This window comes from Nannobrachium achirus, assembly GCF_963921795.1.
Source record: "Nannobrachium achirus genome assembly, chromosome: 8".
Classification (NCBI taxonomy): domain Eukaryota; kingdom Metazoa; phylum Chordata; class Actinopteri; order Myctophiformes; family Myctophidae; genus Nannobrachium; species Nannobrachium achirus.
In genome coordinates, this window is record NC_137817.1 from 16,067,759 (window position 1) to 16,093,500 (window position 25,742).

Here is a 25,742-nt window from a genome sequence, read left to right on the forward strand (position 1 = left end):
GCGGAGGGATCACTGGCGCAAAATCATTGCTCCCTGCTTCTCTGAAAAGCGGCGGTGCGTAAATGGACCGTGTGTGTGTGTATGTACGTATGTGTGTGTGTGAGGGGATGATGCATCTGCATTGTCACTGTCGAGCAGAAATCTCTTATCTAATTTTTTTTGTACTTTTTGTGTTTTTTCTTTTTTTTCGTGTGTGTAAATTAACCCCCACTTGGTCACAGTACAGCGCCACACAAAAGCAGCAAAAGTAGCAGATCTGCAAGCGACGCGTTTCAAGCTTTTGCTCATCTTGAATTTGAATCCTGGAAAGTGACAGTTTTGGACATACAAGGTTACCACCTGCTATCACTTTTTTTCTTTCTTTTTTTTTCTTTTTTTTAAGGAAATGGGGAGGGGGGTGGAAAAGAGGCAGTGTTCCAAAGGATCCACGGTACTTATCGTCGTTATCATTTAGTCGCCAGTTCTTGTTAATTATTTTCCTTATTAATTATTCTGTATTCATAAAATCCAGACACACTTTACCACCTTCACTTTCAATAAAAGAAAAAAATAATAATTAGCAGATCTACAAGATCTACAAGCTCCACAATGCAGTTATACAAGATCTACAAGCTCCACAACACGTCATATCGTGACCCATTGTGACCTTGTAGATTGGCTATTTTGACAACTTTTGTGTGACACTATAGCTATAGTATGACGAAGTAGGGCATTATGAAAAAGAATATTATATATATATATATATATATATATATATATATATAAAATATGGAGATAAAAGGTTTCCGCCTTGGAGTTACCTCCCATGCCAGGCCGTGGCGGCGCCTGATAATGATGTTGGGGTTATTTTGGCGAGTAGAGCGGCTCAACCCGACCCGCTGCTAAATGGCGGGACACGAGGGTGATGTAGGGGCGCTGACGAACTGAGGATGTCTTCTTATCGGGTCCTGTATTTAATGAAGCTGTGCAGCGAGACAGCATGCCTCAGCCCACTGCCACACAGGCCTGGAGTTACTGTATGCCTGCATAATGTAACGTAGCCTCCTGCAGTTTTAATAATGTGCAGCTTTTATGAAGATGATATATACCGTATCTAGCAGTAAGACTCCCTAATAAGGAGATAAGCGACCGTCAGGTCGCATACACAGACTTTAGATGGCAAACGTAGTGAATCAGGAGGAAATATGGGAAATGGGCAGTGTTGTAGTGCTAAATTTGGAAGTGGGGGGACGCCCCACGCACGCACATGCACGCGTCAATGCGCTCAACGTTTTCATTAGGCTAAAAGTAAATGACAAGGGTGCAATTATATTCAATATTTAATTGCTTTGTAGAAAACACAACATAGCTTATCAAGCTTAATTAAAGAGTCTCACATGATGTTACTTTGTGCTTTTCATTTGGACAGAAGAAATTTAAACAATGTAGTCAATATCATTAATGCATTATATAACAGACAGTGAAAGTGTTAACAAAGTTAACAAAGTAAAACAAAAAGCATTTTTATCCCCCATTTCTTTTTCGAGGGGTGAGAGAAGTGTGGGAACGCCGTTCCCCCGTGTCCGCCCCCCCCACGACATCCCTGGAAATGGGACAGATCCATGTTGATGACATGACTTTAGAGATACTGTGTACCGCTTTGTGTGATTTTAGGCCAAAATCTGTAGGAGCAGTGTCCAGTGTTTTGCAAAAATCGGCCTGATATTGGCGCTAGAAGAGGGCCATGTGAGAAATGAGGGGTGGAGATTGTGATTTGCCATCCAAGTAGGGAGTGTGTGTGCAAAGTTTGGCATTGATGGGGCCAACGGTGGCAGAGATATGACTAGGGCAAATGTGTGATGTGACGGACAGACTGACCGACAGACTGACTGACAGCCGGTGGAGCTTTTCATAGTAAGTGCGACCTGACGGTCGCAATCATTGTTCCCAGCACTTCAGCTGTTATATGTTCTATATCTATATAGCTTATATCTGTCTATCTGTCTGTCTATGTATCTACTGTGTCTACTGTCAATATGACTCGTTGCTATCGGGCAGAAACCTCTTATCTCCATTTTGAACTTTCTGTGTGTTTATTTTGGTGCCCTGCTTGATCATACAACAGCATCACACAGAAACATCTAAAGTAGCAGCTTGTAGATCTGCTACTTTAGCTGCTTTTGAATTTGATTCCTGAAAAGTAACAGTGTTGGACATAAGAGGTTTCCACTCCCGACAGAGAGGATCAGATGAAAACGTGGGGTAATAATCAAGGTGCTTTTATTCAGTGCCAGGCCCGTACTGTCGCGTTATGCTTTCAGATAGGACGGGGCGGCGTGAATTTACGAGGTTCTCAGACGTGCCGCGCGCACAATCTACAGGCCAGGGGGGAATGCGTGCGTTTTAGCACGGCGGGGGATTGATGGCGATGGCCAGGGGGACATCCAATGTTTACAGATTGAGTCATTGACGCAGGGGCGTCACACCAAATTCTGGGCCCTGGGTACAAGGATTCACTGCGGGCCCCCCATGAATGTTAACTATTTAAAAATAGCAGATATACAAGCTCACAGCGCGGCACCGAGTGCCGCGCTGCGAGCTTGTAGATCTGCTATTTTTGAAAAATTGTGAAAATGTGTGCCAAGAAACCTATGTTTCCATGTCAGTGATGCTCAAACTTTTTCATGTGAAGGACCCCCCATCTTAAAATATTTAGTTCCAGGGACCCCCCAGAAGCAAAATTTGTGTTACAAATGTTCACTTAAAAATATATATATATTCAAAGATTTGCGCACATTTTCACGACTTTTCAAAAATAGCAGATCTACAAGCTTGCAGCGCGGCACTCGGTGCTGTGCTGTGAGCTTGTATATCTGCTATTTTTCAATAGCTTAAGTTACTAGGGCCCCTCCACCTTGGGCCCTGGTAACTCAGTCCCACTTTCCTACCCCTTGTGACGCCCCTGATTGACGCCGCTTCGTCCTACACGAGCTGCATGCAATAAACACCAAGCTAATTATGCAGTATACAATGCTGCCGATCAATGTTTATTTCCTTAGTGGTGCGCATGTTGACCTCTTGTGCAGGAACGCTCACTCCTTCACCTTTGCTATGAATATTCATTATCTCTCGCAGTCATAATAAAGATCATATTTTTGTCAGTGTTACATCCCAGTTGTTAAATCTATGTTTGTCTGTGTTTTTAGCAGCTTGCTAGAGCTACTCTAGAAATCCTTCCTTAATATATATGGGGCTGTTAAGTCTGACATCATTTTGTAGGCAGAGGAGAACTTTTGGGGCCAAAAGGCCCCAGCGCCCGTGAATCTTTTTACTATTTTTACTATTTACTAATTTTTCTTCTCTTTGTTGTTGAAAGGAAAGTGGTAGAATTATACTTTAGTCGTTATTTTTGTCTTGGATTTGTTGAAATAGCGAGGGACAGATATTGACAATAAATCTGCTTGGAGGTCTGACTACAAAATGATGTCACGGCTTAAAAGCCCCACATATATATCCTGCAAGGCAAAAGGGGCGTGGCTTTAGGGGAAATGGACGCGTCTTTAAACAATGCTAAAAAAGCTACAGATTTTAAAGTTGCAACATACAAATTCATAGATCTCATCATAGAATGAATGTCTCTGAAACACTGTTCAAAGGAGTTGCATATGTTATTTAAAACTGCAGTTTTTATTGTTTAGCTTGCTGCAACTGCTATAAATTATGACTGTGTCCTTTTTTTGTCTTGTTTCAGCCCAGTCATTCAAAGAATTCTCCCAACTCTTGAGCACTGTGGAAGAAGAGAGGAGGCGCCTGGTAAGAATGCTGTCTTTCATTGCATTATTCTTTCTGTGCTTTAGCTATGTTGGAAATGGTCTCGTTGCTACAGTAACAGGCCGACTGTCTTTATATTGAAAGACTTCTTTGTGAAGCTGAAGAAGAACTATAATATGGAAATAGTTTGGACGCGGTTCTCAACCTTTTATGGATCTTGGAAATCTTGAAAACGCATGCGGCCCGCCTAAGTGGTCGGATGGATGGGCTGCGTGCAATTTATTGTATTCAATCGACTGTGTTACAGCTGGGATCAGTGGAACTAATCTTCATTAAATGCAGGTTTCTAGTTATTTGTGTTTAATAATGTTACATCATCCATAACGGTGTGTTTTTCGCCAAATATTTGGGCAGTATCGTCAGTCACGGCCCACCGATTGGGAATCGCTGGCTTGGACAAAATGATAATGACGTTGTCGGTGTGATGGATCTATGGCCTCCTCGCTCCACACTCGCTTATCTTGAGGAGCTGTTGAACTGTACGTTTGAGGAAGATAGAATGCAGAACCTGGATGTGACACGGGGCAGGGTGGCCTGCATCCCTCAAACCACAGCAGCAGGGGCGTCACAAGGGGGGAGTGTGACTGAGTTACCAGGGCCCAAGGTGAAGGGGCCTTAATTATTTTATACTTTAGCTATTTAAAAATAGCAGAGCTCACAAGTTCACAGCGCGGCACAGAGTGCCGCGCTGTGAGCTTGTGGATCTGCTATTTTTGAAAAGTCATGAAAATGTGTGCAAATCGTTGAATATGTGCATTTTTTAAGCGAACATTTGTCACTCAAATTTTGCTTCTGGGGGGTCCCTGGAACTAAATATTTTGAGATGGGGGTCCGTGGCCAAATACATATCATTTTGGGGTTCCTTCACATGAAAAAGTTTGAGCACCACTGACATAGAAACATAGTTTTTTTTTCTAAAAACCTTAGAAGGATTTGAAATATTCAAAGACTTGCATATATTTTCACGATTTTTCAAAATAGCAGATCTACTTAGCTTGCAGTGCGGCACTCTGTGCCGCGCTGTGAGCTTGTATATCTGCTTTTTTTTCTTCAAATTGTTAACCCCTACCTCCTATGAAGAACATTCATGGGGGGCCCGCAGTGAATCCTTGTACCCAGGGCCCAGAATTTGGTGCGACACCCCTGTGCAGCAGGCACTAGCTGTTCAATGTCCCCACGGGCCACAGGGAACCAGGACCAAAGCAACATGAGCGATGGTGGTGGCAGGTTAGAGGACGATTTATTACCAAATTAAATCTCTCATTGCAGTAAATAAACAGTACCGACTGAAGACGCAGAATAGGGGGTGTTACCACAAGAGCAAACAAAACCAGACTATCTAGACACTACCATTAAACGTATGCCCTAGCTCAGTAGTTCTCAAACTTTTTCATGTCAACGACCCCCAAATTGACACATAATAGCCAACAGATAACCATTTGAAGTGATATACCAGGGTATGCCCGATAAAAGGAGATTTTTACGGCTCTAGCTATGATTAACAACCATCTTAATTGGGGCCTGAAAAGGACCAGAACCACTGTCATTGAGGACGTGCTACCAGTGTGTCTGCCACGCCGTTCGCTCTCCTGGCCGTTCGCCCTGGGCGTCTATCCGGCGTAATTTTTAAAACGTAACATTAAAACCTACGTTTTTTAAAATAATTGTAGTGGAGTAAAAGTACAATATTTGGATCTGAGATTTAGTGGAGTAAAAGTAAAAGTATTGCAAATTGGAAATACTCAAGTAAAGTAAAGAAATAAAAATCCAAATTGTACTTAGGTACAGTTAAGTACAGTGCAGCCCCACCGAGCGGTCAGCATGTTGAGCGTGAGACCGGCGCAAGAAATGAGGGCGAACGGCCGAGAGGGCGAACAGACTTGTTACCGTCTGTCTCTCATACCAGGCAAGCAGGGTGGTGGAAACTCTGGACATCTTGAGACAAAAAATTGCTTCAGTAATAGGGTATGATGATTATCTGTTGCATCTGTGTCTGAGAAACCACAAGCAGCGATTCCATTCACTCTCATTCTATGGCCAATAACGATTTCAGTGCAGTACTGTACAACAAAAGCAGATTCTTCTAATATACAAACAGTCCTGAATATTTCAACTACAGGCTTCAGTTACGTCCATTACCCTAAATATTGTAGATATATTCCTTGTCAAGGATAGTGTAACGTTGGTGTCGGGCAGAAACCTCTTATCTCCCTGGTTTTTGGTGTAAATTAACGCCCTACTTGATTATACAAAATCATCACAAGTAGCAGACCTGCAAGCTTGTAGAACTGCTACTTTTGCTATTTCTTTTTATTTATATCCTGAAAAAGCAATAGTTTTGGACATAATATGTCCAAAACTATTGCTTTTTATTATGAGGGTTCCAACCGACAGAGACGATAGCATGAATACAGCAAGTTCACTTTCTCACAACATCAGGTTACAGCAACGCAGACAAGAGTAAAATTCAGGTAAGAATAGTTTAATACCTTAGTGAGAATGCATAAATAGCATACACTGGAGGCTGAAACCATAGCAGACAGTACTGAATGAAAGTCTTGACTTTTGTCTTGGTTTTGCTAGTTTTATTGGTGCGTATTATGGGCGATATCATCCCAAGGGAGACAAAGTCACAATATTGCACAGGTGTGATAGACATCCCTTAGTGGCTTGCCAAAAAACACTCCCAAGAGTCAGGGAATACAAACACATCAAAACAAAAAACAACTCCAGAAATGACAAGCAGACAGATAACAGGAATGTGAAGGCTAAAGCTAAACTGAAACAGCCCTCATGCAGCAGGTTCTCTGTGTGTGTGTCAAGCTCGAAAAGCGACGCGATGTGATGGTTTTGAGCTTGTAGATCTGCTACTTTTGCTATTTTTAAATTTGAATCCTTTAAAAGTAACAGTTTTGGACATCGGAGGTTTCCACCCGACTATTTATTATATTATGTATATATTTATTGAAAGCATAGAGAAGAGTTTCACAGTTGATACTGAAAGCTCCACTGTATATCTAACAGAGAATGAGAGGTGTCTTTAAAACGACTATAAATCTTGTATATCGACATATGGAGATATGAGGTTTCTGCCCGACAGCGACGATATTCAGTTGAAGATGACCTCCACTGTGCTCTTCAATTTGAATGAATAATTAATACAGTATTTGTGGGCCATGTGGTCAAACAGTATCATCTGTGAACGAATGTTAGCAAGTCTCTGGATCACTTTGGCCCTCACAGGACAGCACCAATCAACATAATGAAATAGTCTGATTGATTGATTGATTGATTGAGTTTATTTGGTGATCATCATATAAAAAATCACACCCGTGTGAACTGAGTGGTGGTCGTGGGGGGGGGGGGGGGGGGAGGGGTGCCTGTGGGGGGGGGGAGGGAGGGGTGCCTGTGTGTGGGGGGGGGGGGGTGCCTGTGGGGGGGGGGGGGGTGCCTGTGTGTGTGGGGTGGGGGTGTGTGTGTGTGTGTGTGTATTGCAGTTGATGCTCAGGGCAGGCTAGACTCAACAGCACCTCTCTGGTCACCCAGGGTACTCAGGCTACACCAGAGGCTACATACAGACAGACAGACACACACACAGACACACACACAGACACACACGGCCACGCTATGGAGACGGTGTGACCACCGCTCAAAAAGAGCACATTAGAGTCATAGGGTGCGTTCGGAAATGCGCACCGGGTGTGTGTTCAGTTTAGTGAGTGCAGTGTTGGGCGGTGACGTTGTAGAGTGCATTCAGTGTGGCTTAGTTACGAATGACCAGTTAAGGGCCGGGGCAACTGTGCGCTTTTTCAGTCTGAATTCTGAAGCAAAACTTTCTGAAAAGCGTAATGTTGCTATTGAAAGGTAATTTAATTCATAACATTGGCCTACCTGCTGTTAGTTTACACATTGATACGTGTGTAACAATAAAGCCCAAAGGACCTATCAAGCCGCAAATAGTGCATTTTGTTATCAGAAGCGCTCGAGAGACGGCTAACCAATCAAAACACTGCAGTGACACACCACACTGCCAAACCCCAATTTCTGAGTAGGGTCGTTGAGTGCGTGCACTCAGCACACCCGGGGAACATCGCATTGGATTTTCGAACGACACTGCACTGTGTGCACCGAATAAATTAACGACAACATGGCACACCAGTGCGTTGAGTGTGCATTCCCAAACGCACCCATAGCATCACTGAGGATGATAAAAACACATTATACAACGTTATAGTTCTGACGAAGCAATCTGATTGGTTGAAATGGATATCTACCCGTGGTGATATTGAGCATTGTGGAATGGCTCTCATCAAACAAAGACATCAGTTGCGTTGGTCGCGGAAGAGCTGCCGGGCTGCCTGTCCCAGCCAGCACTTTGCTAGCGGCTATGCTAGCAGTTTTCACGTGAAGTTCAGGGACACAGTAGCTAAATGTGGCGTTAAAAAAATTACACATTTGACATTTCTATCTATTTTAAGGGCAACGGTCGTATAATTGCAATATTACACTTGAGGGTGTGTGTTATCGTGAATATTGGCACTTCTGTGCTACCTACGGCACTCGCCTTCAGCTCATGCCTGAAGCAACACAGTGTCCCTAAAAAAAAACACTAAAGAACATAACAAGAACACAACAATACACCAGACAGATATACATAAAAAACAACTACTAAAAATGTGCAGTCAATGCATTTAACCTGTTTTAAATAGTGCTACGTACAGTACTGTATATGTATCTACAGTGCACTACATAGTAGCAGGCTACATCATACATTCAATTCAATTTTTCATGTTTGTGGACCAAAGAGTCACATTTTAGGATTTACAGGTAGTAACCATTTAACTAGCAGGGATTTTCCACGTTTTGTCCACAGCAGATTCATGTGTTTACATTTTTGCATTATTTATTGGCCACTTGTCCTACAATATCCTTTTTGGAGTTAACTTTGCATGTTTAGAGTTTATATTTTTTCTGAAACAGAAGAGTATCACTTTTTGACTTTCTCCATCTTCGATGTCATTCACCTGGAATGTTTTTTTAGTCTTGTCTTTTATACCAGTGGTTCTCAATGTGGGGTCCTTGAGGAGCTACGGGTCTGTAACTCTGAGAGTGTGCAAAATGGACCCTCTCCGTTTGGGTCCATTTGGGTTTACGGTAGATTGGGGTCCCAGAGATAGAAAAGTATATCAAATTGGGGGGAGCTTCAGGCTCCATGAGTCAGTCAGTCAGACAGACAGACAGACATACACACAGTCTCCTTCCCTGCCTGTCTGTGTGTGCGGGAGAGAGTTCCGCACAGCACTTCGTTCAGAGAGTGATCATGTATTGTATACTTTACTTTACATAAGTAGTTGCAAGCAAAGGAGGATAAAGCCATACATTTGCAGAGACGGCCTGTGTGTGATTGTTTGGGATGAGAGTGCTCGCATATCAATCAAACGATGGTCCTCCTTCACTTCCTTCATGAATTTTATTTATATAATGATAAATGTGCGCGATGTGAGACGGAAACGGAAGTGACGAGGAGGCTTCACTTCCACTTTAACCGGGTACTCATCGTTCTTCTTTCGATGCCCCAGACTGTATGACGGGAGCATTTCCAAATCGCGGAGTCAACAGTATGGCCACGCCAGACTAGGTTCACATTACAACACCAGACCATGAGAGGCAGTCCACTCAGGTCTATGGGCTGGATCCAGGCTAGATCCTTCATGGCCTATATTGCATATCAAACTGGGAGTCCTTGAAATAAAAAAATAAAAAAAGGTTTTTCGAATAACTTTTCTATACAGTCATATACTATGGTTAAAGATCTTTTCCTTAGTTTTAAAATGGTATATCTGAACTATTTGCAATGCTATACCTCATAGAGTACCAGCTTTATGGCAATAATCAGTAGACCAATTCTCCTATTCAAATAGCTTCTTCTGAAATGATTATGTTATATGTATAGAAGACACAGGAGCAGCACATTTGCCAGGAAAATGGTAAACAGTGCATTTATATAGCGCCTTTATCCACTGTGCTTTGCAATGATTGTATATTACATTCACCCATTCACATTCACATACCTACAGTATGGCGGAGGAAACCAAACCATGCTAGGCACCAACCTGCTCATTGGAAGCAATTATGGGTTCATGTCATTTTAGATTTTATCTATATATATATATATACTGTAGCAACCTGCGTTTTTCTGAAACCTGTTAACATTTAGAAGGCATTTCTAGAATTGGCATCCGGCCTGATTGGGTTATGGTGCAAAAAAGTATGCAAATTGCCTGTAAACTAATTCGTTTATCAAATCAGTGTGTGTTGTTGCATACAACCATTTCAGCTGAAGGTTAACTCTGACCTTGTGTATAAACTGAGTTGAATCTATGTGATGTGAACGCTCTGATGAAGGCTCTTAGCTGAAACGCGTAAGTGTTCCTTATTTGTTGTGTGCCAATACTGAGAGGAGAGAAGGAGTCCCGCACACTGTCTTCACTTATAACTTTATTCAGCAACGTTTCGGTCTCTTCAGACCTTCATCAGGCATCTTGCCATGCATATGGAATACTCCATATGTGAAGATCCATGCTCATACACACTAGGATGAGAGTTTACGCTGGAAAGGTCCGGTTCAACTACAAAATTACGTCACTCACATCTTCTGAAAAGCATTACTCCGAATTAGAGTTCGGAAAGCTACACGTTGAAAATTCGGAACTCTCAGACAAAAGGTTCGGTGGTCGGAGACAATATGGACAGGCCTTTAAGTTAAGCCATAAGAGCTGGTACTTAAGACAATCAAAATAGAGCCCAAAGTGTCACTCAAGGTGTTGACTGACATTTCAATGTTACTACATCTCCCTCAAAGCCATAAAAAGCTTTTATGACTCTACATATGCTGTGATGTCCTGCTCCTGTGATGCACCGGGCTTGACTACGTTTAGCTGCGGCACACCAGTAGACTGCCTTTCTTTTCATGATTATTTCATAGTTTGTCTGTGTGGACACACAACAGCATGCTGTTTAGTGTCAGTGGATTGACTACTTCCAGGGTCGTAGACAGACTTGTACTGAGGTCGTGAGAAGCTGCTGCACTTGACCCGTCTCCTCACCCCTCCGCGTAAAAAACATTACAAACATCAAACAAGACTGCATTTATAATGCACCAAGACTGCATTATAAATCTAATGCATTGTAATGCACTTTGAGTGCAACAGTAATCACTCAGGATGGTTGTTTCTAGTGTGTGTGTGTGTGTGTGTGTGTGTGTGTGTGTGTGTGTGTGTGTGTGTGTGTGTGTGTGTGTGTGTGTGTGTGTGTGTGGTCTGCAGACATGGACAGACTATAAACACTACTATCATTGTGATTCATTGTGTGAATCATTTTGCGTTTATATTCAAAGCTATAATAGTAGCCTACTGGTACATAACATTTGTCTTGACTGCATTAACCGTGATTGTTGTTGTCGGGAGACAAGTGTCCAAAAGTGTTTATTTTCATGATTCAATTACAAAAATAGCCGATCTAAAAGCTCGCGATGCGTCGCAAGTAAGACATGTTGTGAGCTTGTAGAGCTTCCCTATTTTTGCTACTTTAGTGTAACCGTGGTTTGATGAAGTAGATAATTCATTTAAAAGGTTTCTACCTGACAGCAGCGATATGAACGGTTGCGTCCCTATTCTGGAAGCAGTTTTACAAGCTCACAATGCATGCCGTTGTAGATGGCAGAAGATATTTGGTTTAGATGGGAAAAATCAGTGGACCAAGTGTAGAGTGCTGGGGGATTGAATACTTTACCACAGGGGTTCCCAAACTTTTTTGTCTCAGGGCACCCTATAAATATATTGTTTTAACCCGAGGCACCCCTACATTATAATTTTCACTCCCAGCACCTTAAATGTATAGAATATTGTTGTTGTCGGGTGGAAACCTTGTATGTCCACAACCTTTCTTTTTGTATTTATCATCTATAAAATATACTAAACTAGTGAAAACAGCCGATCTACAAGCACACAGCGCCTCTGCGTTGTCTAGTTGACTAGTTTTGTGCGACAGAGGTTTCTGCCTGACGGTGACGATATTTTAGTGATTATGTTGCAAGGAAAACTTTGAGATAGTAGCCATTTTGGTTAGAACTGACTGAAAATAACTTTGTACTTCAAGTTTAAAATGATACTAAATATTTCTTCAAGTGTCCAAATAAATTCCAAATATTATCAAATGATCTCGCCCTGGGGTGCCGTCGTGGCACCCCAGGGTGCACCGTCACCCACTTTGAAAACCCCTGCTTTACGAGTCAGAAATGTAAACAGCATGAGGTACAGTAAGACATTAATAAGGAGCCCTTGAGTGGCCATTAAAAAAAACGAAAAAAATAAAATAAAAATGTCAGTCTTGAGAATTCCTTAGGGGCTATTTCTGAGATCAGTGTAGACCCGCAAAAATAAAAATAAATAAGCGATGTAGATGTTGATCTCCAAACTAAAAAGCAGTTATAATTTCAAGCTATGAGTATTTGAATTGGCCAGGCTAGCATAGAATACAACAGAACTTCAGAAGATACTTCTATAAAATGAAGCATGGATTTATTTGGCACACACATTCAGTGAAGGCAGTTCAGAACTCCAGGGAAACACCCCAAATATTGGTGTGCGCTGCACGCGCCCATGTTTCAAAAATCACATATTGGGACATGGTCTGAAAAAAAAAATCAGTCTTGGGATTTGTTTTTGCTTTAACCCCTGCATTCACTCGTGGCCACAAGTTTTCCATTGTGGTCCTATTTCCTGTCAGTTACTGCAGTTGTTCTCAAAGTGGGGTCCGGGGCATTTAAATGTCTGGAAAATCCTTACATTTTGGGGAAAATCTCTACACTTCAAAACAGCAACGCGTTGATTAAAAAAAAAAGAAATGGACTTGTGAATACTCACATTTTTCAAAGCAAATAGGCTACTCCATTACTTGTAGTGGAGTAATATTTGACCAGGACCAGTGGTTCTCAAAGTGGGGTCCGGGTACCCCCAGGGGTCCTTGGCGGTGTTCTAGGGGGTCCCCAGACAGATTAACCACTTGAACCATTTGCCTATTCAAAAAATAGCAGATACAAGCTCACTGCGAGCTTGTACATCTGCAATTTCTTTAATCAATAATTTTGATAGCTCTTTAACATAAATCTTCGGTTCGTTTGATTTTTGAATTCATCAATATCACTTCAGTTTAACCCTGCAAGGCCCAGCGTTGCTTTTTGGCAACATTTTTTAAATCTTTTTTTTTTAAATGTTATAATTAGTTTTCCTGTTCTTTTTTCACATTAACATCACCATTAAATCCTATTGTTTAGTATTACAATGCCATTGGCCACAATATTTGCATATAAATACCCCCCACAGAGGCTGACATTCACACCTCCCAGAGAAGTTGAAATTCCAGTGTCTGGACGAACAACATCTCACTTTTTCACTGAAGCTATTCCTCACAAAAACAGAAGTAAAATGCCTGTAATATTTTTTTTGGTGATCATTAGAATGTCTAGAACATGTACATGTGTTATTATTGTGAGAAAATATCCCCAGAATGCAAATTAGAGCATGATTTATGATTTATGCCTATAAAACCTTACAAAAACATTATTAATTTTTTAACATTACATTTTCCTGTGATTAGGACTCCTACAACACCATCTGATTAAAAAAAAAAATGGCCAGTAGAAATTAATTCAGGTCTTGCAGGCCACTTAGACCCTCTAGACTTAGTAAAACAGACCTAATGTATGTTGCACTGTGGTGCGTTCTTTTTCCATTGACGCCAAATCATTTTGACAAAAATACCAGATCTGCGTGGCAACGTGTTGTGCGCTTGTAGATCTGATATTTTTGGCTATTGTTCCCCCCGGAATGTTAATGGAACCAGATATTCTCTCTCATGGTTTCCTTAGGGGGAAAGATTTACATTTTTACGTAGACCTATATCGTAATATGACATAAATGCTATGAATTAACCATGTGATTCAGGGTTACCGTGGATGAAAACATGTTTTACAGGGGTGACCTGAGCCAAAAGAACTTTGAGAAGCACCGTCGTAGAGTATTGGTTCTCAACCGGGGGTCCTTGGGAGGGTTCCACGGGGTCCCCAGCAAAAGTAGTTCACATCACAATCCTTTTAACCACTTTATCCATTTATGAGTTGGCTGTTCAAAAATAGCAGATGTACAAGCTCACAGCTTGTATCGTATATTTTGTGTATTGTAATAGCATCTGCTATTGAAAATATTTGAGAAAAAATATATACATTATATGTATTTTTATTGTATTTTTTCAGAGGAATACATATCAATTTAGGGGTCCTTGGCAGGGACATATTTGAGAACCACAGGTATATAGTTCACATACATGGAGATGAAAAGGCAGGTGAAAAGAATGATTGGCAGTCAGCTATTTCCCATGACAGAGTTGTCATAGTAACCACAGATGGTCTTATTACAGTACGTGACAGTTGGATGTATTTGAGGAATGACAATGTTTGGCTCTATCTAACATTTGCCTTCCTTTCAGGCACATAGACACACACACAGATACAATAAATAATGTTTATTAAAAATATATTATTATGTCTAAAATAGATATCTAAAATAAATAATTATTATAGGCTAACAAAGCTTATGCTCGGTGCCGCACCGATCATAACCAAGAACTTTCACTCCACTACATTTCAAAGACAAATATTGTACTTTTTACTGCACTATATAATAAGCCTTATTTAATTTCCAATATAGTGAAAATGATGAAGAAAATCTTCTGTGATTTCCAATCATAAGTGTGGCAGGCAGCATCCATGTTGTATTATTAATAACATTTCATAACACAACAGCTATGAGGTTGGTGTGAGGAAAAAACATACAGCCGGGCCTTCCGGAATCAACTTCAACACCAATCAAAGGAACACTTTCAACTTGCTTGTGAGTCAATCATGACTGCAGGAATGATTAGCATTGATATGAAAAAGCCAGTGTATTTTCTTATTTAAAAAAAACAAAACAATGAGTTTTCAAATGATAGGGTACAACGCTAGTTAGTGTGATAGAGTACTTGTCCGACTTTATTCCATCTTCCAAGTAAACTTTCTTTTGCAGCAGAATTCCTCCCATAGTTTTAGTTGCACGCACGTTGGCCTTATGTCAAAGCGACCGGCTTCGCCGGGACACGCATGCGTGCTATTTTGCTTAGAGATACGTAATATAGTTTAATTTATATCCATTTATTCGTGAATTCATTTTCTCCATTGACTTTAATTAAAGAATAAACCTTTCCCAGATATGGATTTGATCTCTGACATCATCATGTCTGACATCATAGACCACATGAGACTGACAGAGTATGTCCATATATAGACCACATGAGAATGACACAGTATATGTCCATAAATGGGCATTCCAAGATATGGACCTTAATATTGATGACATTGGATCACCATATATGGCCATTAAAATATTAGTAAATTAATTTTCCCCATTGACTTGAAAGGGGACCACGGCAACCACACTTTGCAATTTCCAATTGCATCTTTCTAGTTCCACCTGTTCCAGCTCTCATTGAACCTTTGCAATCATTAAAATAACCATGTTGTGAAAAATGGAACAGCACAATCTGAACATACGGCAGTAGTTATCTGCTAGTCATTAAAGCCATTGTTGTACCAACCAGGCTAGTTCTTTTATTGAACAAAATAATTATGATTTGTTTGATTCTGCACGGCATGCAGACGCAGTCATCATTTTCTCCAGCTGTTACACTTAGAATGCCATCAATAAAGCACATTTTAATGACCTGTTTTTTCGATCGCTCTGTGCACGCTGCGAGTGTCCATCGCGCACGCGACCGCCGCAGTTTATGACCGCAGCACATGTCCTCTTTCACACGCGACTATGATTGAGTGAGCTATCGTCCATAGAACGTGCCGCTGTTTTGACCAAGCGAGCAATGGGGAAGAGAGAAACAGAGAAACATCCATTTCTCTGGCTCCGCTAAAATGGCTGTCAATGAGGAAATGCAGTCGCTCACCAGCGACCGCTGCGGCACCTGTTTACCTGGTAACCATGGTAACCAGGTAAGACATCTTGGAGCGTCTTAAAAGGATCCCTGGCTAATAATGGCCCCCTGTAACAATGGACATCTGCTTATAAAAACAACTTGACATTTCCTAACGTTAATATGAGCATGAAAACAATATTAGAGGTTTTTATTAGCACATGTATTCCATATTGTCCATAGGGCTGGGCCACACATGACATCATCAACTTGTGACTTGTGTTGTCCCCCTTGTGTAAAAGATGGAACTATTTATAAAATGAATACAATATTTAAGGTTTTAAGGACGGGAACTCCTTTTTGTGTTTTTACCCTTCAGGCCAGGAACACATTTTTATGTTGTTCTTACTATGTACAGTATATACTATAACAACACAATTGTTTTGTATCTACAGGTTCACAGCATGGCACTTTGTGCAAGTCTTTCAATATCTTGTCCCGATTCTTCTAAATCCTTCTAAGGTTTTAGAAAAACACATTTTCTATGTCAATGGTTCTCAACTTTTTCAAGTCAAGGACACCTAGAATTATATGTATTTGGCTGCCTCCCCCCCCTCCCCCCCTCCGAAGCAAATATTTGTGTTACAGATGTTCACTTTAAAAAAAGATATATTCAAAGATTTGCACAGATTGTCAAGATTTTTCAAAAATAACATCTACAAACTCGCACTGAGTGCCGCGCTGTGAGCTTGTATAGCTGCTATTGTTTAATAGTTAAAGCATAAAATAATGTTTTAAGTGGTTAAAACCTAGGTGACATGGATCCAGGTCTTCATTTGGTTCCAGGTCTACATTGGGTTAAAGGGGAAAACCAACCATTTTCAATATTGAACTACTGGTATGTCATTAATTTACCTTAGAAGAGTAAAAAAAAAAAAGTCCCCCCCCCCCCCCCCCCCCCCCCCCCCTTCTGTGTTGTTAGTTCAATAGTTCAATATTGAAAAAGGGTGGTTCTCCCTTTAATATACAGTAAGAGGAACTTAATTCAAACCAGTGTATGTGCATTTGGATACTAATACCCTCTTGTCAGTTGATGTGTGTGGTTTTGCATCAACTGACTACACCATCATTAGCGGAGGTTATGAAATACTGTCTGCAAGGGGTTGGTTTTGATGTTGTCGGCTGTTTCGACTCCATCCTGTGAAGTAATTCCAGATCATTTGAGTCAACACAGCGGCTTCCTTTTTCTCTGCTGCTTTTAAAGTGTCACTCGTCAAACAGGCAGAAATAAACTCAAAATGTCTAACCCACAACCACCCACAGTCAGGGTTGGAAATTACATCCTCAATTTATGCCACGGCTAATAAAGGCTTGTATTGTGTTCAGGAGACAAAAAAGGCAAAAACTAAACAAGTCATCAAACATGTAAGATCTTGTTTTATTAGATAGACTGTAATAAATCAAATACAAGCTCTTAAAGTCTTACAAATACAAGCTCTTAAAGTCTTACAAAGGAAAACTCGCCCACAGGCCCAGTAACTATCTTCCAAATAACAGTTCATTCATATTCTAACCATGCCCATAATTCTCTGGACATTAAAGGAAAGGCTTAAACAAATCAAAGTAAATCACATTTATGGCTCCAAAAATGCTGTCTGATAGTCCAACAGTCCTCTTATTACTTAATAATGTAGCCTCCCCAACCCGTGGTGGGCCGTGAATAATTGGCAACTTTTACTGATATGATTAATTTAAAAAAAAAGAATCATGCTATTTGAACTTTAAAACATTGAATAATTCGTTTTTTTTTTATTGTGATAGCGATAGATAGGAACTTAAAGTATACTACGTTAGTTCCATTGATCCAACCCGGAGCACAATCGATCGCTTTGATCATTAAGGTAAACATGCTCTGAAAATGCACGCAGCCCACGCCTCTTGATCACCTAAGTTAAGTGGTTTCAGATGAAACCACTGTTTCATTGTGACAAAGTAAATGGAGTTGACCTCACGTACTGTAGTAGCAGCAGTTTCACTGCTTCCAGGCATAGGAGAGAACATGGGACATGAGCTCATTTGGACTGTTTTAACTTGTATGTAAACACAAAGCCATTCCTTCACATCTGTCTTTGCTGAAGTTCATACAGAGTTCAACCAGGAATTCTAGTACAAAGACACATCCTCAGTAGTGTAAAGTAACTAACAATACTTGAGTAACCTTTATTTAAGTATTGTACTGGCGTACAATTTTGAGTTGCACATTTACTTGATACTTTAAACTTCTACTCCACTACGTTGCAGAGGCAAATATTGCAATTTTTACTCGACTACAATCATTTAACAGCTTTTGTTACTGTGCAGATTTAGATTATTATTACAAAACCTACATCAACCAGAACTATTTTATACAATCTAGAAGCTCACAATGTGTCACACTGTGAGCTTATATTTTATTTTATTTAATCTTTCAAACAAATTTGAAAAATTTGACTACTACTGCTCCAACATTTGAGTGTGTATGTCTTATACATACAGTATGTCTGTCCATATGCATGAGTACGGCCTCAACAGCCGCAATACCGCTGGGTGACCTACCTTCAAGTGGCGCTGTTGAGCAGCCTAAGGCACCGCTCACTCACACTGGGTGTGATTTTTTTGTACTTATACGTTAGTACTGTTGGTATACTTTGACGCCAAATACTTGTCTTCTTTTACTCAAGTGACATTTTGAACACATGCCTTAACAGATTATTTTTGAGCGGTGCCAGCCACTACTAAAAAGTGTCTGTATGTCCATATGTCCGTATGAGCACGGCCTCAACAGCTGCAATACCGCTGGGTGACCTTCTTTCAAGTGGCGCTGTTGATCAGCCTTGAAGTGAATGGATAGGGATTATTTAACATTGTTCATCTAGTTCAGTGGTTCTCAACCTGTGGTACCACTGGTGGTACTTGAGCCCCTTCTGGTGGTATGCAGAGGAATCTCCCAAAAAAGAAAGAAATAAGGAGTGAAATATGTCAGCAAATATACAAGCTCACAGCTAGGGATGGGACGATAAGCGATATTATCGTTTATCGTGAAAAAAAACACTCGCGATAATCGTTTCATGGAGATTTAATTTATTGTGATTTCGTCCTCCGTCATGCACTGGGATCACCTTTTATTTGCTGCATATCTGGTACCACTTAAACCCTCTATAATTGGTAAACAGTACTTATAATATACATACTTGATACATAAGCGTCTTTGGGTACTTAGAAAAGCGCTATATAAATTTGAGATATTATTAAAAATAGCCGATCTACAAGCTCACAACGTGTCACAACGGAACGTGTTGTGAGCTTGTAGATCGGCTATTTTTTTGGCAAATGTTCCGCCCCCAGGATAATGGATTTTGATTATTGCGACAATATCGTAAATCGCGATTTCTTTTGTCACAATCATCGTGATATGACATTTTCACATCGTCCCATCCCTACTCAAAGCACACGCTGTGAGCTTATATACAGTATATTTGCTATTTACGGCATGCAACACCCAGTTTGCGACTAAGTTATAAATCAGCCTTTATTCCCGCCTCACATCTGGGCTAAAGATAGAACAGATCTAACGGCTGATAGCTAGCGCTCCCTGAAACCTTGGAGATCTCACACTCCAGAGGTCCAGAGGAAACCGCTGAAGTCTGAAAGAAAATGTACTCCCTGGCGTGGGTTATTGATCAACATATCCTCGCTGTCGGCAAAGAAACCTTGTATGTGGTATGTCCAAAACTGTTGCTTTTCAGGAAAAAAGAAAACGTGTTCCAGTGGATCCAATTAAGTTATCACTTAGTTACAAACTCTTATTTTTCATATTTTCATTGATTCGATATTTGTAAAACTCCACGGGGAAGGCGTAGCCACTGTGAAGAAAAAAAAAACGATCATAAATAGCCAAAATTGCAGATGCATACAAGTTATCACACACGTTTACCCCCTTTTTTGCTACTTTTGCAGACATTCTTGTACAACAAATCAATAATTTATTAACTCGTGATAAAAATGTGTGTTGTAACATGGAGATACAAGGTTTCTGCCAGACAGTTGCTGTCGGGCAGAATCCTCTTATCTTAATTAACTGGAGATACGAAATTCATTGGCATAACGAATAAATCGCGGAGGAAAAAGGGGGGAGAAAAAGAATTGGCTACTCTAAAAAATATATAGAAATATATATATATAAAAAAGAAAAGGAAAGGAAACCTCTTATCTCCATGTTTGTATGTTTGTACCATTTTTTTTAAATGAACGCTATACTACAGCATCACACAACAGTATCAAAACGAGCTTGTCGATCTGCTACTTTTGATTAAAAAAAAATCTTTCTTTTAAGATTTGTTTTTGGGCTTTTATGCCTTTATTCGATAGGACACTGTAGACTGACAGGAAATGGGGGGAGAGAAGGGTCATCCGGATCGGGAATCGAACCAGCGACGCTGTCAGGCATCAATGCCTATGTGGTATGCGCCTATATCAGTAGGCCAGTGGACGCCCCTACTTTTGATAGTTTTGAATTTGAATCCTGAAGAGTAACGGTTTTGGACATATGAGGTTTCCAGAGACGAAATATCCAACAATCCCACTGTTGTCTTGATTTGTGCAGCTCGGACTCTGTCAGGCATGAGGAGTTTTATCATCTCGTTGGCTTGGCAAGAGGCCAGCCAGGCCTGTGCTCTGTGTGCTCTTCTGTGATTGGCTCTCCTACTCGCCAAAGTGTATCATTCCACGGGAAGTCATATCAAATTTCTTCTTTCTTTTTTTTTTCTTTTTCTTTTTTTTCCTCAAAGAAGAGAATCCTGGTTCTAGCGTAATTCCCTGGCTGATAAACCCCACTCTGCAGTGAGTGGTGGGAAGTAAGCAAGTACATTTACTCGAGTACCTTGCTTGAGTCCAATTTTGAGGTTGTCTTTTTATTTGTATTTCACTGGAGTATATTCCATTTAAAATTTTTATTTCTATGCCACTACGTCTCAGAGGCAAACTTGTATTTTACTTTTACTCCACTACAATTATTTTAAAACTATTTGTTTAGTTACCTTGTAGATGTTATTATTACAGAACCTATGCAGTATTTAGCCACTTCAGTTCAGACCTATGCTTTGGCTATCATTGCTACACAATGTATCGTCGCAATGACACCCGCTGAGCGCTTGTAGATTTGCTATTTTCAAAATGTAAATATTTTGAAAACGTATGAAATTAGACATTCTGCCTAATGAGTACTTTTACTTTTGGTTCTTTAAATCTCATATGTCTGAAACGGTTACTTTTTTAGGATTCAAATTCCAAAATAGTAAAAGTAAAAGATCTACAAGCTTGCTCGCTTTGTGCTGTGTTTCGAGCTTGCAGATCTGCTATACTTTTGATGCTTTGGTGTAATGCTGAAGTATGATCAAAAAACACAAAAAGTTAAAATATGGTGAGGTTTCTGACTGACAGCAATGATATTTTGATGCCAATACTTTTATACTTTTTTACTCAAGTAACATTTTGACTTTTTTACATATTTTACTGTTCCGACGTGTCTTTCTGTCCCCAGGCAATCAGACTCTTGAACGCCATTCTCCCTAGGAGACAATAGCCTATATGAATTGGAGGAGCATATGAACTTGATGAGGGCATGCATTGCTAAAATAGATGAACTTGAATTAATTCATTTTTTTTATACTGTTTTTATTTAGGGGTGCTTTTTAATGACTATAGTTTTTAGGATTCATTTATATTTATTCATATTGGTTATTTAGAGTATATTTATGGTAGAGAATTATTTCTGCACTGTTTGGTTTTATTCCTTTATGAATTATTGCTGTCTCAACTGGGAGAAACATCATTTCGTTTGTTTTTTCTAACGCTGCTTGCAGACAGAAAAATGAATGACAAATAAAGCGATCTTGAATCTTGATACTTTTACTGAAGTAAAACAAAAATCAAGTACTTCCTCCACCACAATATGACCCTAACCCTAACCCTAACCCAAACCCTAACCCTAACCCTAACCCATATCAAATTCCTTCTATTTTTAACCACTTAAACCCCATATGGTTGACGGTAGTTCCTCAGGGCTCTATGCATCTATTACTTTCTGTTATTGTGGGGAAACCTTTCGCTAAAAATAGCCGATCGACAACGTTGTGAAGCTTGTCGATCTGCCATTTTCTGTGAACGCTTCCCCCACAATGCGGATGCTGGGGTTTGAGTGGTTAAAAGCAGAGAGTCACTGGTTCTAGCCTACAGTAATTCCCTGGATGAGAGAGGCAGTGAGGGGGGAGCAGTGAGACAGGGGCGTCACGCTGGGGGGGGGAAAGTGGGACTGAGTTACCAGGGCCCAAGGTGGAGGGGCCTTCATTATTTTATACTTTAGCTATTGAAAAATAGCAGATATACAAGCTCACAGCGTGGCACCGAGTGCCGCGCTGCGAGCTTGTAGATCTGCTATTTTTGAAAAGATGTGAAAATGTGTGTACATCTTTGAATATATGTATTTTTTTAAGTGGAAAAACTAAACTAATATTTTTCTTTTGGGGGGGTCCCTGGAACTAAATATTTTGAGATGGGGGTCCGTGGCCAAATACATATCGTTTTGGGGGTCCTTCACGTGAAAAGGTTTGAGCACCACTGGACATAGAAACAGAAGAAGGATTTAGAAGACATTTATCGAATCGTGTCAAAAATATTCGAAGACTATAAGACTGCAAAAATAGCAGATCTACAAGCTCGCAGCGCGGCACTCGGTGCCGCGCTGTGAGCTTGTATATCTGCTATTTTTCAATGGTTAAAGCACAAAATAATGCATAATAATGCGTTGCCATTCATGCATGGGGGCCCCACAGTGAATCCTTGTACCCTCCCAGGGCCCAGCATTTGGTGTGACACCCCTGAGTGAGAGACGGGGAATGAGAAGTGTCTAGTGGTTCTGCATGGTTAGGCCAGAGGGTTCAGGGCTGCTGACTCTGGATGACATTTGGGAGTGGAAGGGCAGTGGCCTGATGCGCTGGCTTTTGCAGTTGATGATCGTGTTCCTTTGGGAGAGAAAGAGCCTTTTGTCACTCGACTGCTGGTGGAAAATAGATTTGTTTTTTTCCCCCCTCTCTCTGTGTGTGTGTGTGTGTGTGTGTGTGTGTGTGTGTGTGTGTGTGTGTGTGTGTGTGTGTGTGTGTGTGTGTGTGTGTGTGTGTGTGTGTGTCTCTTCAACATCCCCTGAATTGTTTTTCAAATTTGAGTGTTTTTTTTCTCCCTTTTTTAGCTATTTGTTTTGTTTTTAAAGTAAATTAAATCATACTGTAGCTTGATTCTGAATGTTGAATGAAGGTCTTGTAGTTCCATAGGCCTTGTTACTATGAAAATCTCCACCGGCTGTCCGTCAGTCTGTCAGTCTGTCCGTCACGCCATGTCACACTTTTGGCCCTACTCTTATCTCCGGCACCGTTGCACCTATCCATGCCAAACTTTGCACTCACAGTCCTTGGCTGGCAAACCACAACCTCCGCCCCTGATTTCTCACATGCCCCTCTCCTAGCGCCACCATGAGGTAGCCGACCTGGCGGTCGCTTATCTCCTGATTAGGGAGTCTTACTGGTGTTGTTCGATGGCTTTGTTGTTTGTGACAAGATGTTTTAGGGAAGGTCATGATTTGGTTTAGGTGTGGTGTCAGCTGTAACATCTGCTTGGCTAACAGAGGTTAAGCAAGCATTGTTTAGTTTTTTTGTTCCGTTTTTTTGTTTACAGCACATCATTGAAAATGAAACTATTGCCAGTGTTCTAAGGCATAAGATTTTGTATAACACGGTTCTATTGTGAAAACAGCAGATCTACATGCTCACAACGCCTCATTATGTAGATCGCCTATTTTCACAATTTCTGCCTCTAATATTTGACAATTTGGCCAATGTTTAATTTGTCATTTTAGAGGTATTAAAAAGTCCTTAAATTGTCACTTTAGAAATGTGCAGATACGCTTACACTTTATGTTGGGCTGTTTACTGTTGAGTGAGAAAACAGTGTTGCACATGAAGTCTGGGGACCCCACAAAATAATTTGGGGACCCCCCTGGGGGTCCTGACCCACAGGTTGAGAACCTCTGCAGTACAGTACAGTACAGTACAGTGTAGTGTAGTGTTCTGGGGAACAACAGGGAACGCTTGGATAACCTCTGACAAAGACACTCTATGCCCAGGACCAGGTGATAATTAGTTTCTCACAGATCCACAGCCCTGTTTCATAGCTTCGCTGTGAGGCCCAAAGCTTTTGTTACTGTTCAGGAAAAGGGAGAAAAAAAAACCCAACAACACTTGCGATGGATCCAATGGAGTTGTTAAGTCACAAGCACTTGTTAATTATTGCCCCCACCTCTTTTTTTTTTTTTCTAAAGCAATGCTTTTGCTTTTAACAGAATGTTTATATTGTTGTATCGCCACAGAACTTTGGTACTTAGGCTTACTTTTGTGTGACACTCTTGTAGGGCATTAATTTACATTATCACCCGGCTTGGGGGAATGCTTGATTCTGTTTGGTCGAGTGCTGAAATCAACGGTGAATTATAGGCGTATAATGACCGCTCCGCTCTATAATTCACCGCTGCCTCATCAACGGCTCAGAGCAGCTGCTGTATTCAGGCTGCACTGCGTGAATTTAGTGCTGTATCCAACGTGTCAGCCATGTAAACAAACACACAGGCTCAGTGTCATTTACAACTAAACGTTGCTCTCAAGAATGTTTTTAGAAACATTTGAGGCGAGAAATAGACGACGCAGTATCAGAAAATGGATTCTATTTGATCAGCACTTCCTTGTTTTCCAAGGCGACCGTGTTGCGTTGGGGGGGGGGGGGGGGAGGGGGGGGGGGGGGGGGGGGGGAGGCGCCCAGTGCAACACTTGTGGAATACTTCCAGCAGACAATTTATTTTTATTAAGTGCTTCTTGATTAATGGGTTGAATGGAAAAAGGTAATGGATAGAATAGCTGTAGCCCTATGCTGTATTCATTACATAACCGTGGCCTTATACTCATACAGCTGATAGTCTTATCATAATAAAAAGTGAATCTATCGTGAGTCAAATCCATTATGGACCATTCCTACTGGTTACCATTAATGTTGTGTGCTACTGTGAGTATTTTCTGCACAGGCTAGTCACCGTATAACTCATAGTTCCAGCCTTGCAACAGTTTGAGGGCAACACGCTATTACTCAAAACATAAAATTTCACAGCACACTGTATCTGGGGCTTCCTTATTTTAAGCTCACGGTTAATTACACAATTTATCATGGTGTAATTCCCTTCTCACGCTCCCATGAAACGCTGAAAAACCTCAGAAGCCCTCTCTCCACCAGGCACATAAGTGCAGTATGCTACTATGAAGCATGGTTGTTACAAGTTGGTCTTCCTTTTTACATGTAGTTGCTTTTGTTCACGTCAAATTAGCATCTTCTTCATTCTGCTGTCACAGAATTTAAAGCAAAACCCATTGCTTTATTTTGTCTTTCAATTAGCTGTTGTTTACTTGCACACCATTCATTAGACAGTAGGGCTGTCACAATTATTACATAATCGCCTAATCGCAATTATTTGACATAATCGTGATTATTTTTCATAATCGTTTCCATGATGAAACATGTTCATATATTTTTTTTAAAGTAAAGAATAGTGGAAATAGCCGATCACAACGTGTCGCGATGCGACATGTTGTGAGCTTGTAGATCTGCTATTTCCACTATCAATTTTTATTTTTTAAGTATAAAGTTATCAAATATGTCAGTAATTTCTTTGCAGGTTATGTGTAATTTCTTTGTATATTTAGGTTATGTGTCATATCTACCATGTGCAGCTTCAAAGCCTACAAGCCAATCAGAAATGTAATTATCAACTACAAAAACACAAT

General features: G+C 40.6%; 1 protein-coding gene across 1 annotated transcript in view; it reads left to right on the plus strand.

Moving 5' to 3' along the window:
• The window catches only part of arhgap42b (Rho GTPase activating protein 42b), a 168,903-nt gene that overhangs the window by 41,119 nt on the left and 102,042 nt on the right, over nt 1–25,742 (plus strand). The window contains 1 exon segment of the mRNA XM_080731273.1: nt 3,731–3,792. Coding sequence (XP_080587399.1) covers nt 3,731–3,792 — 62 coding nt within the window.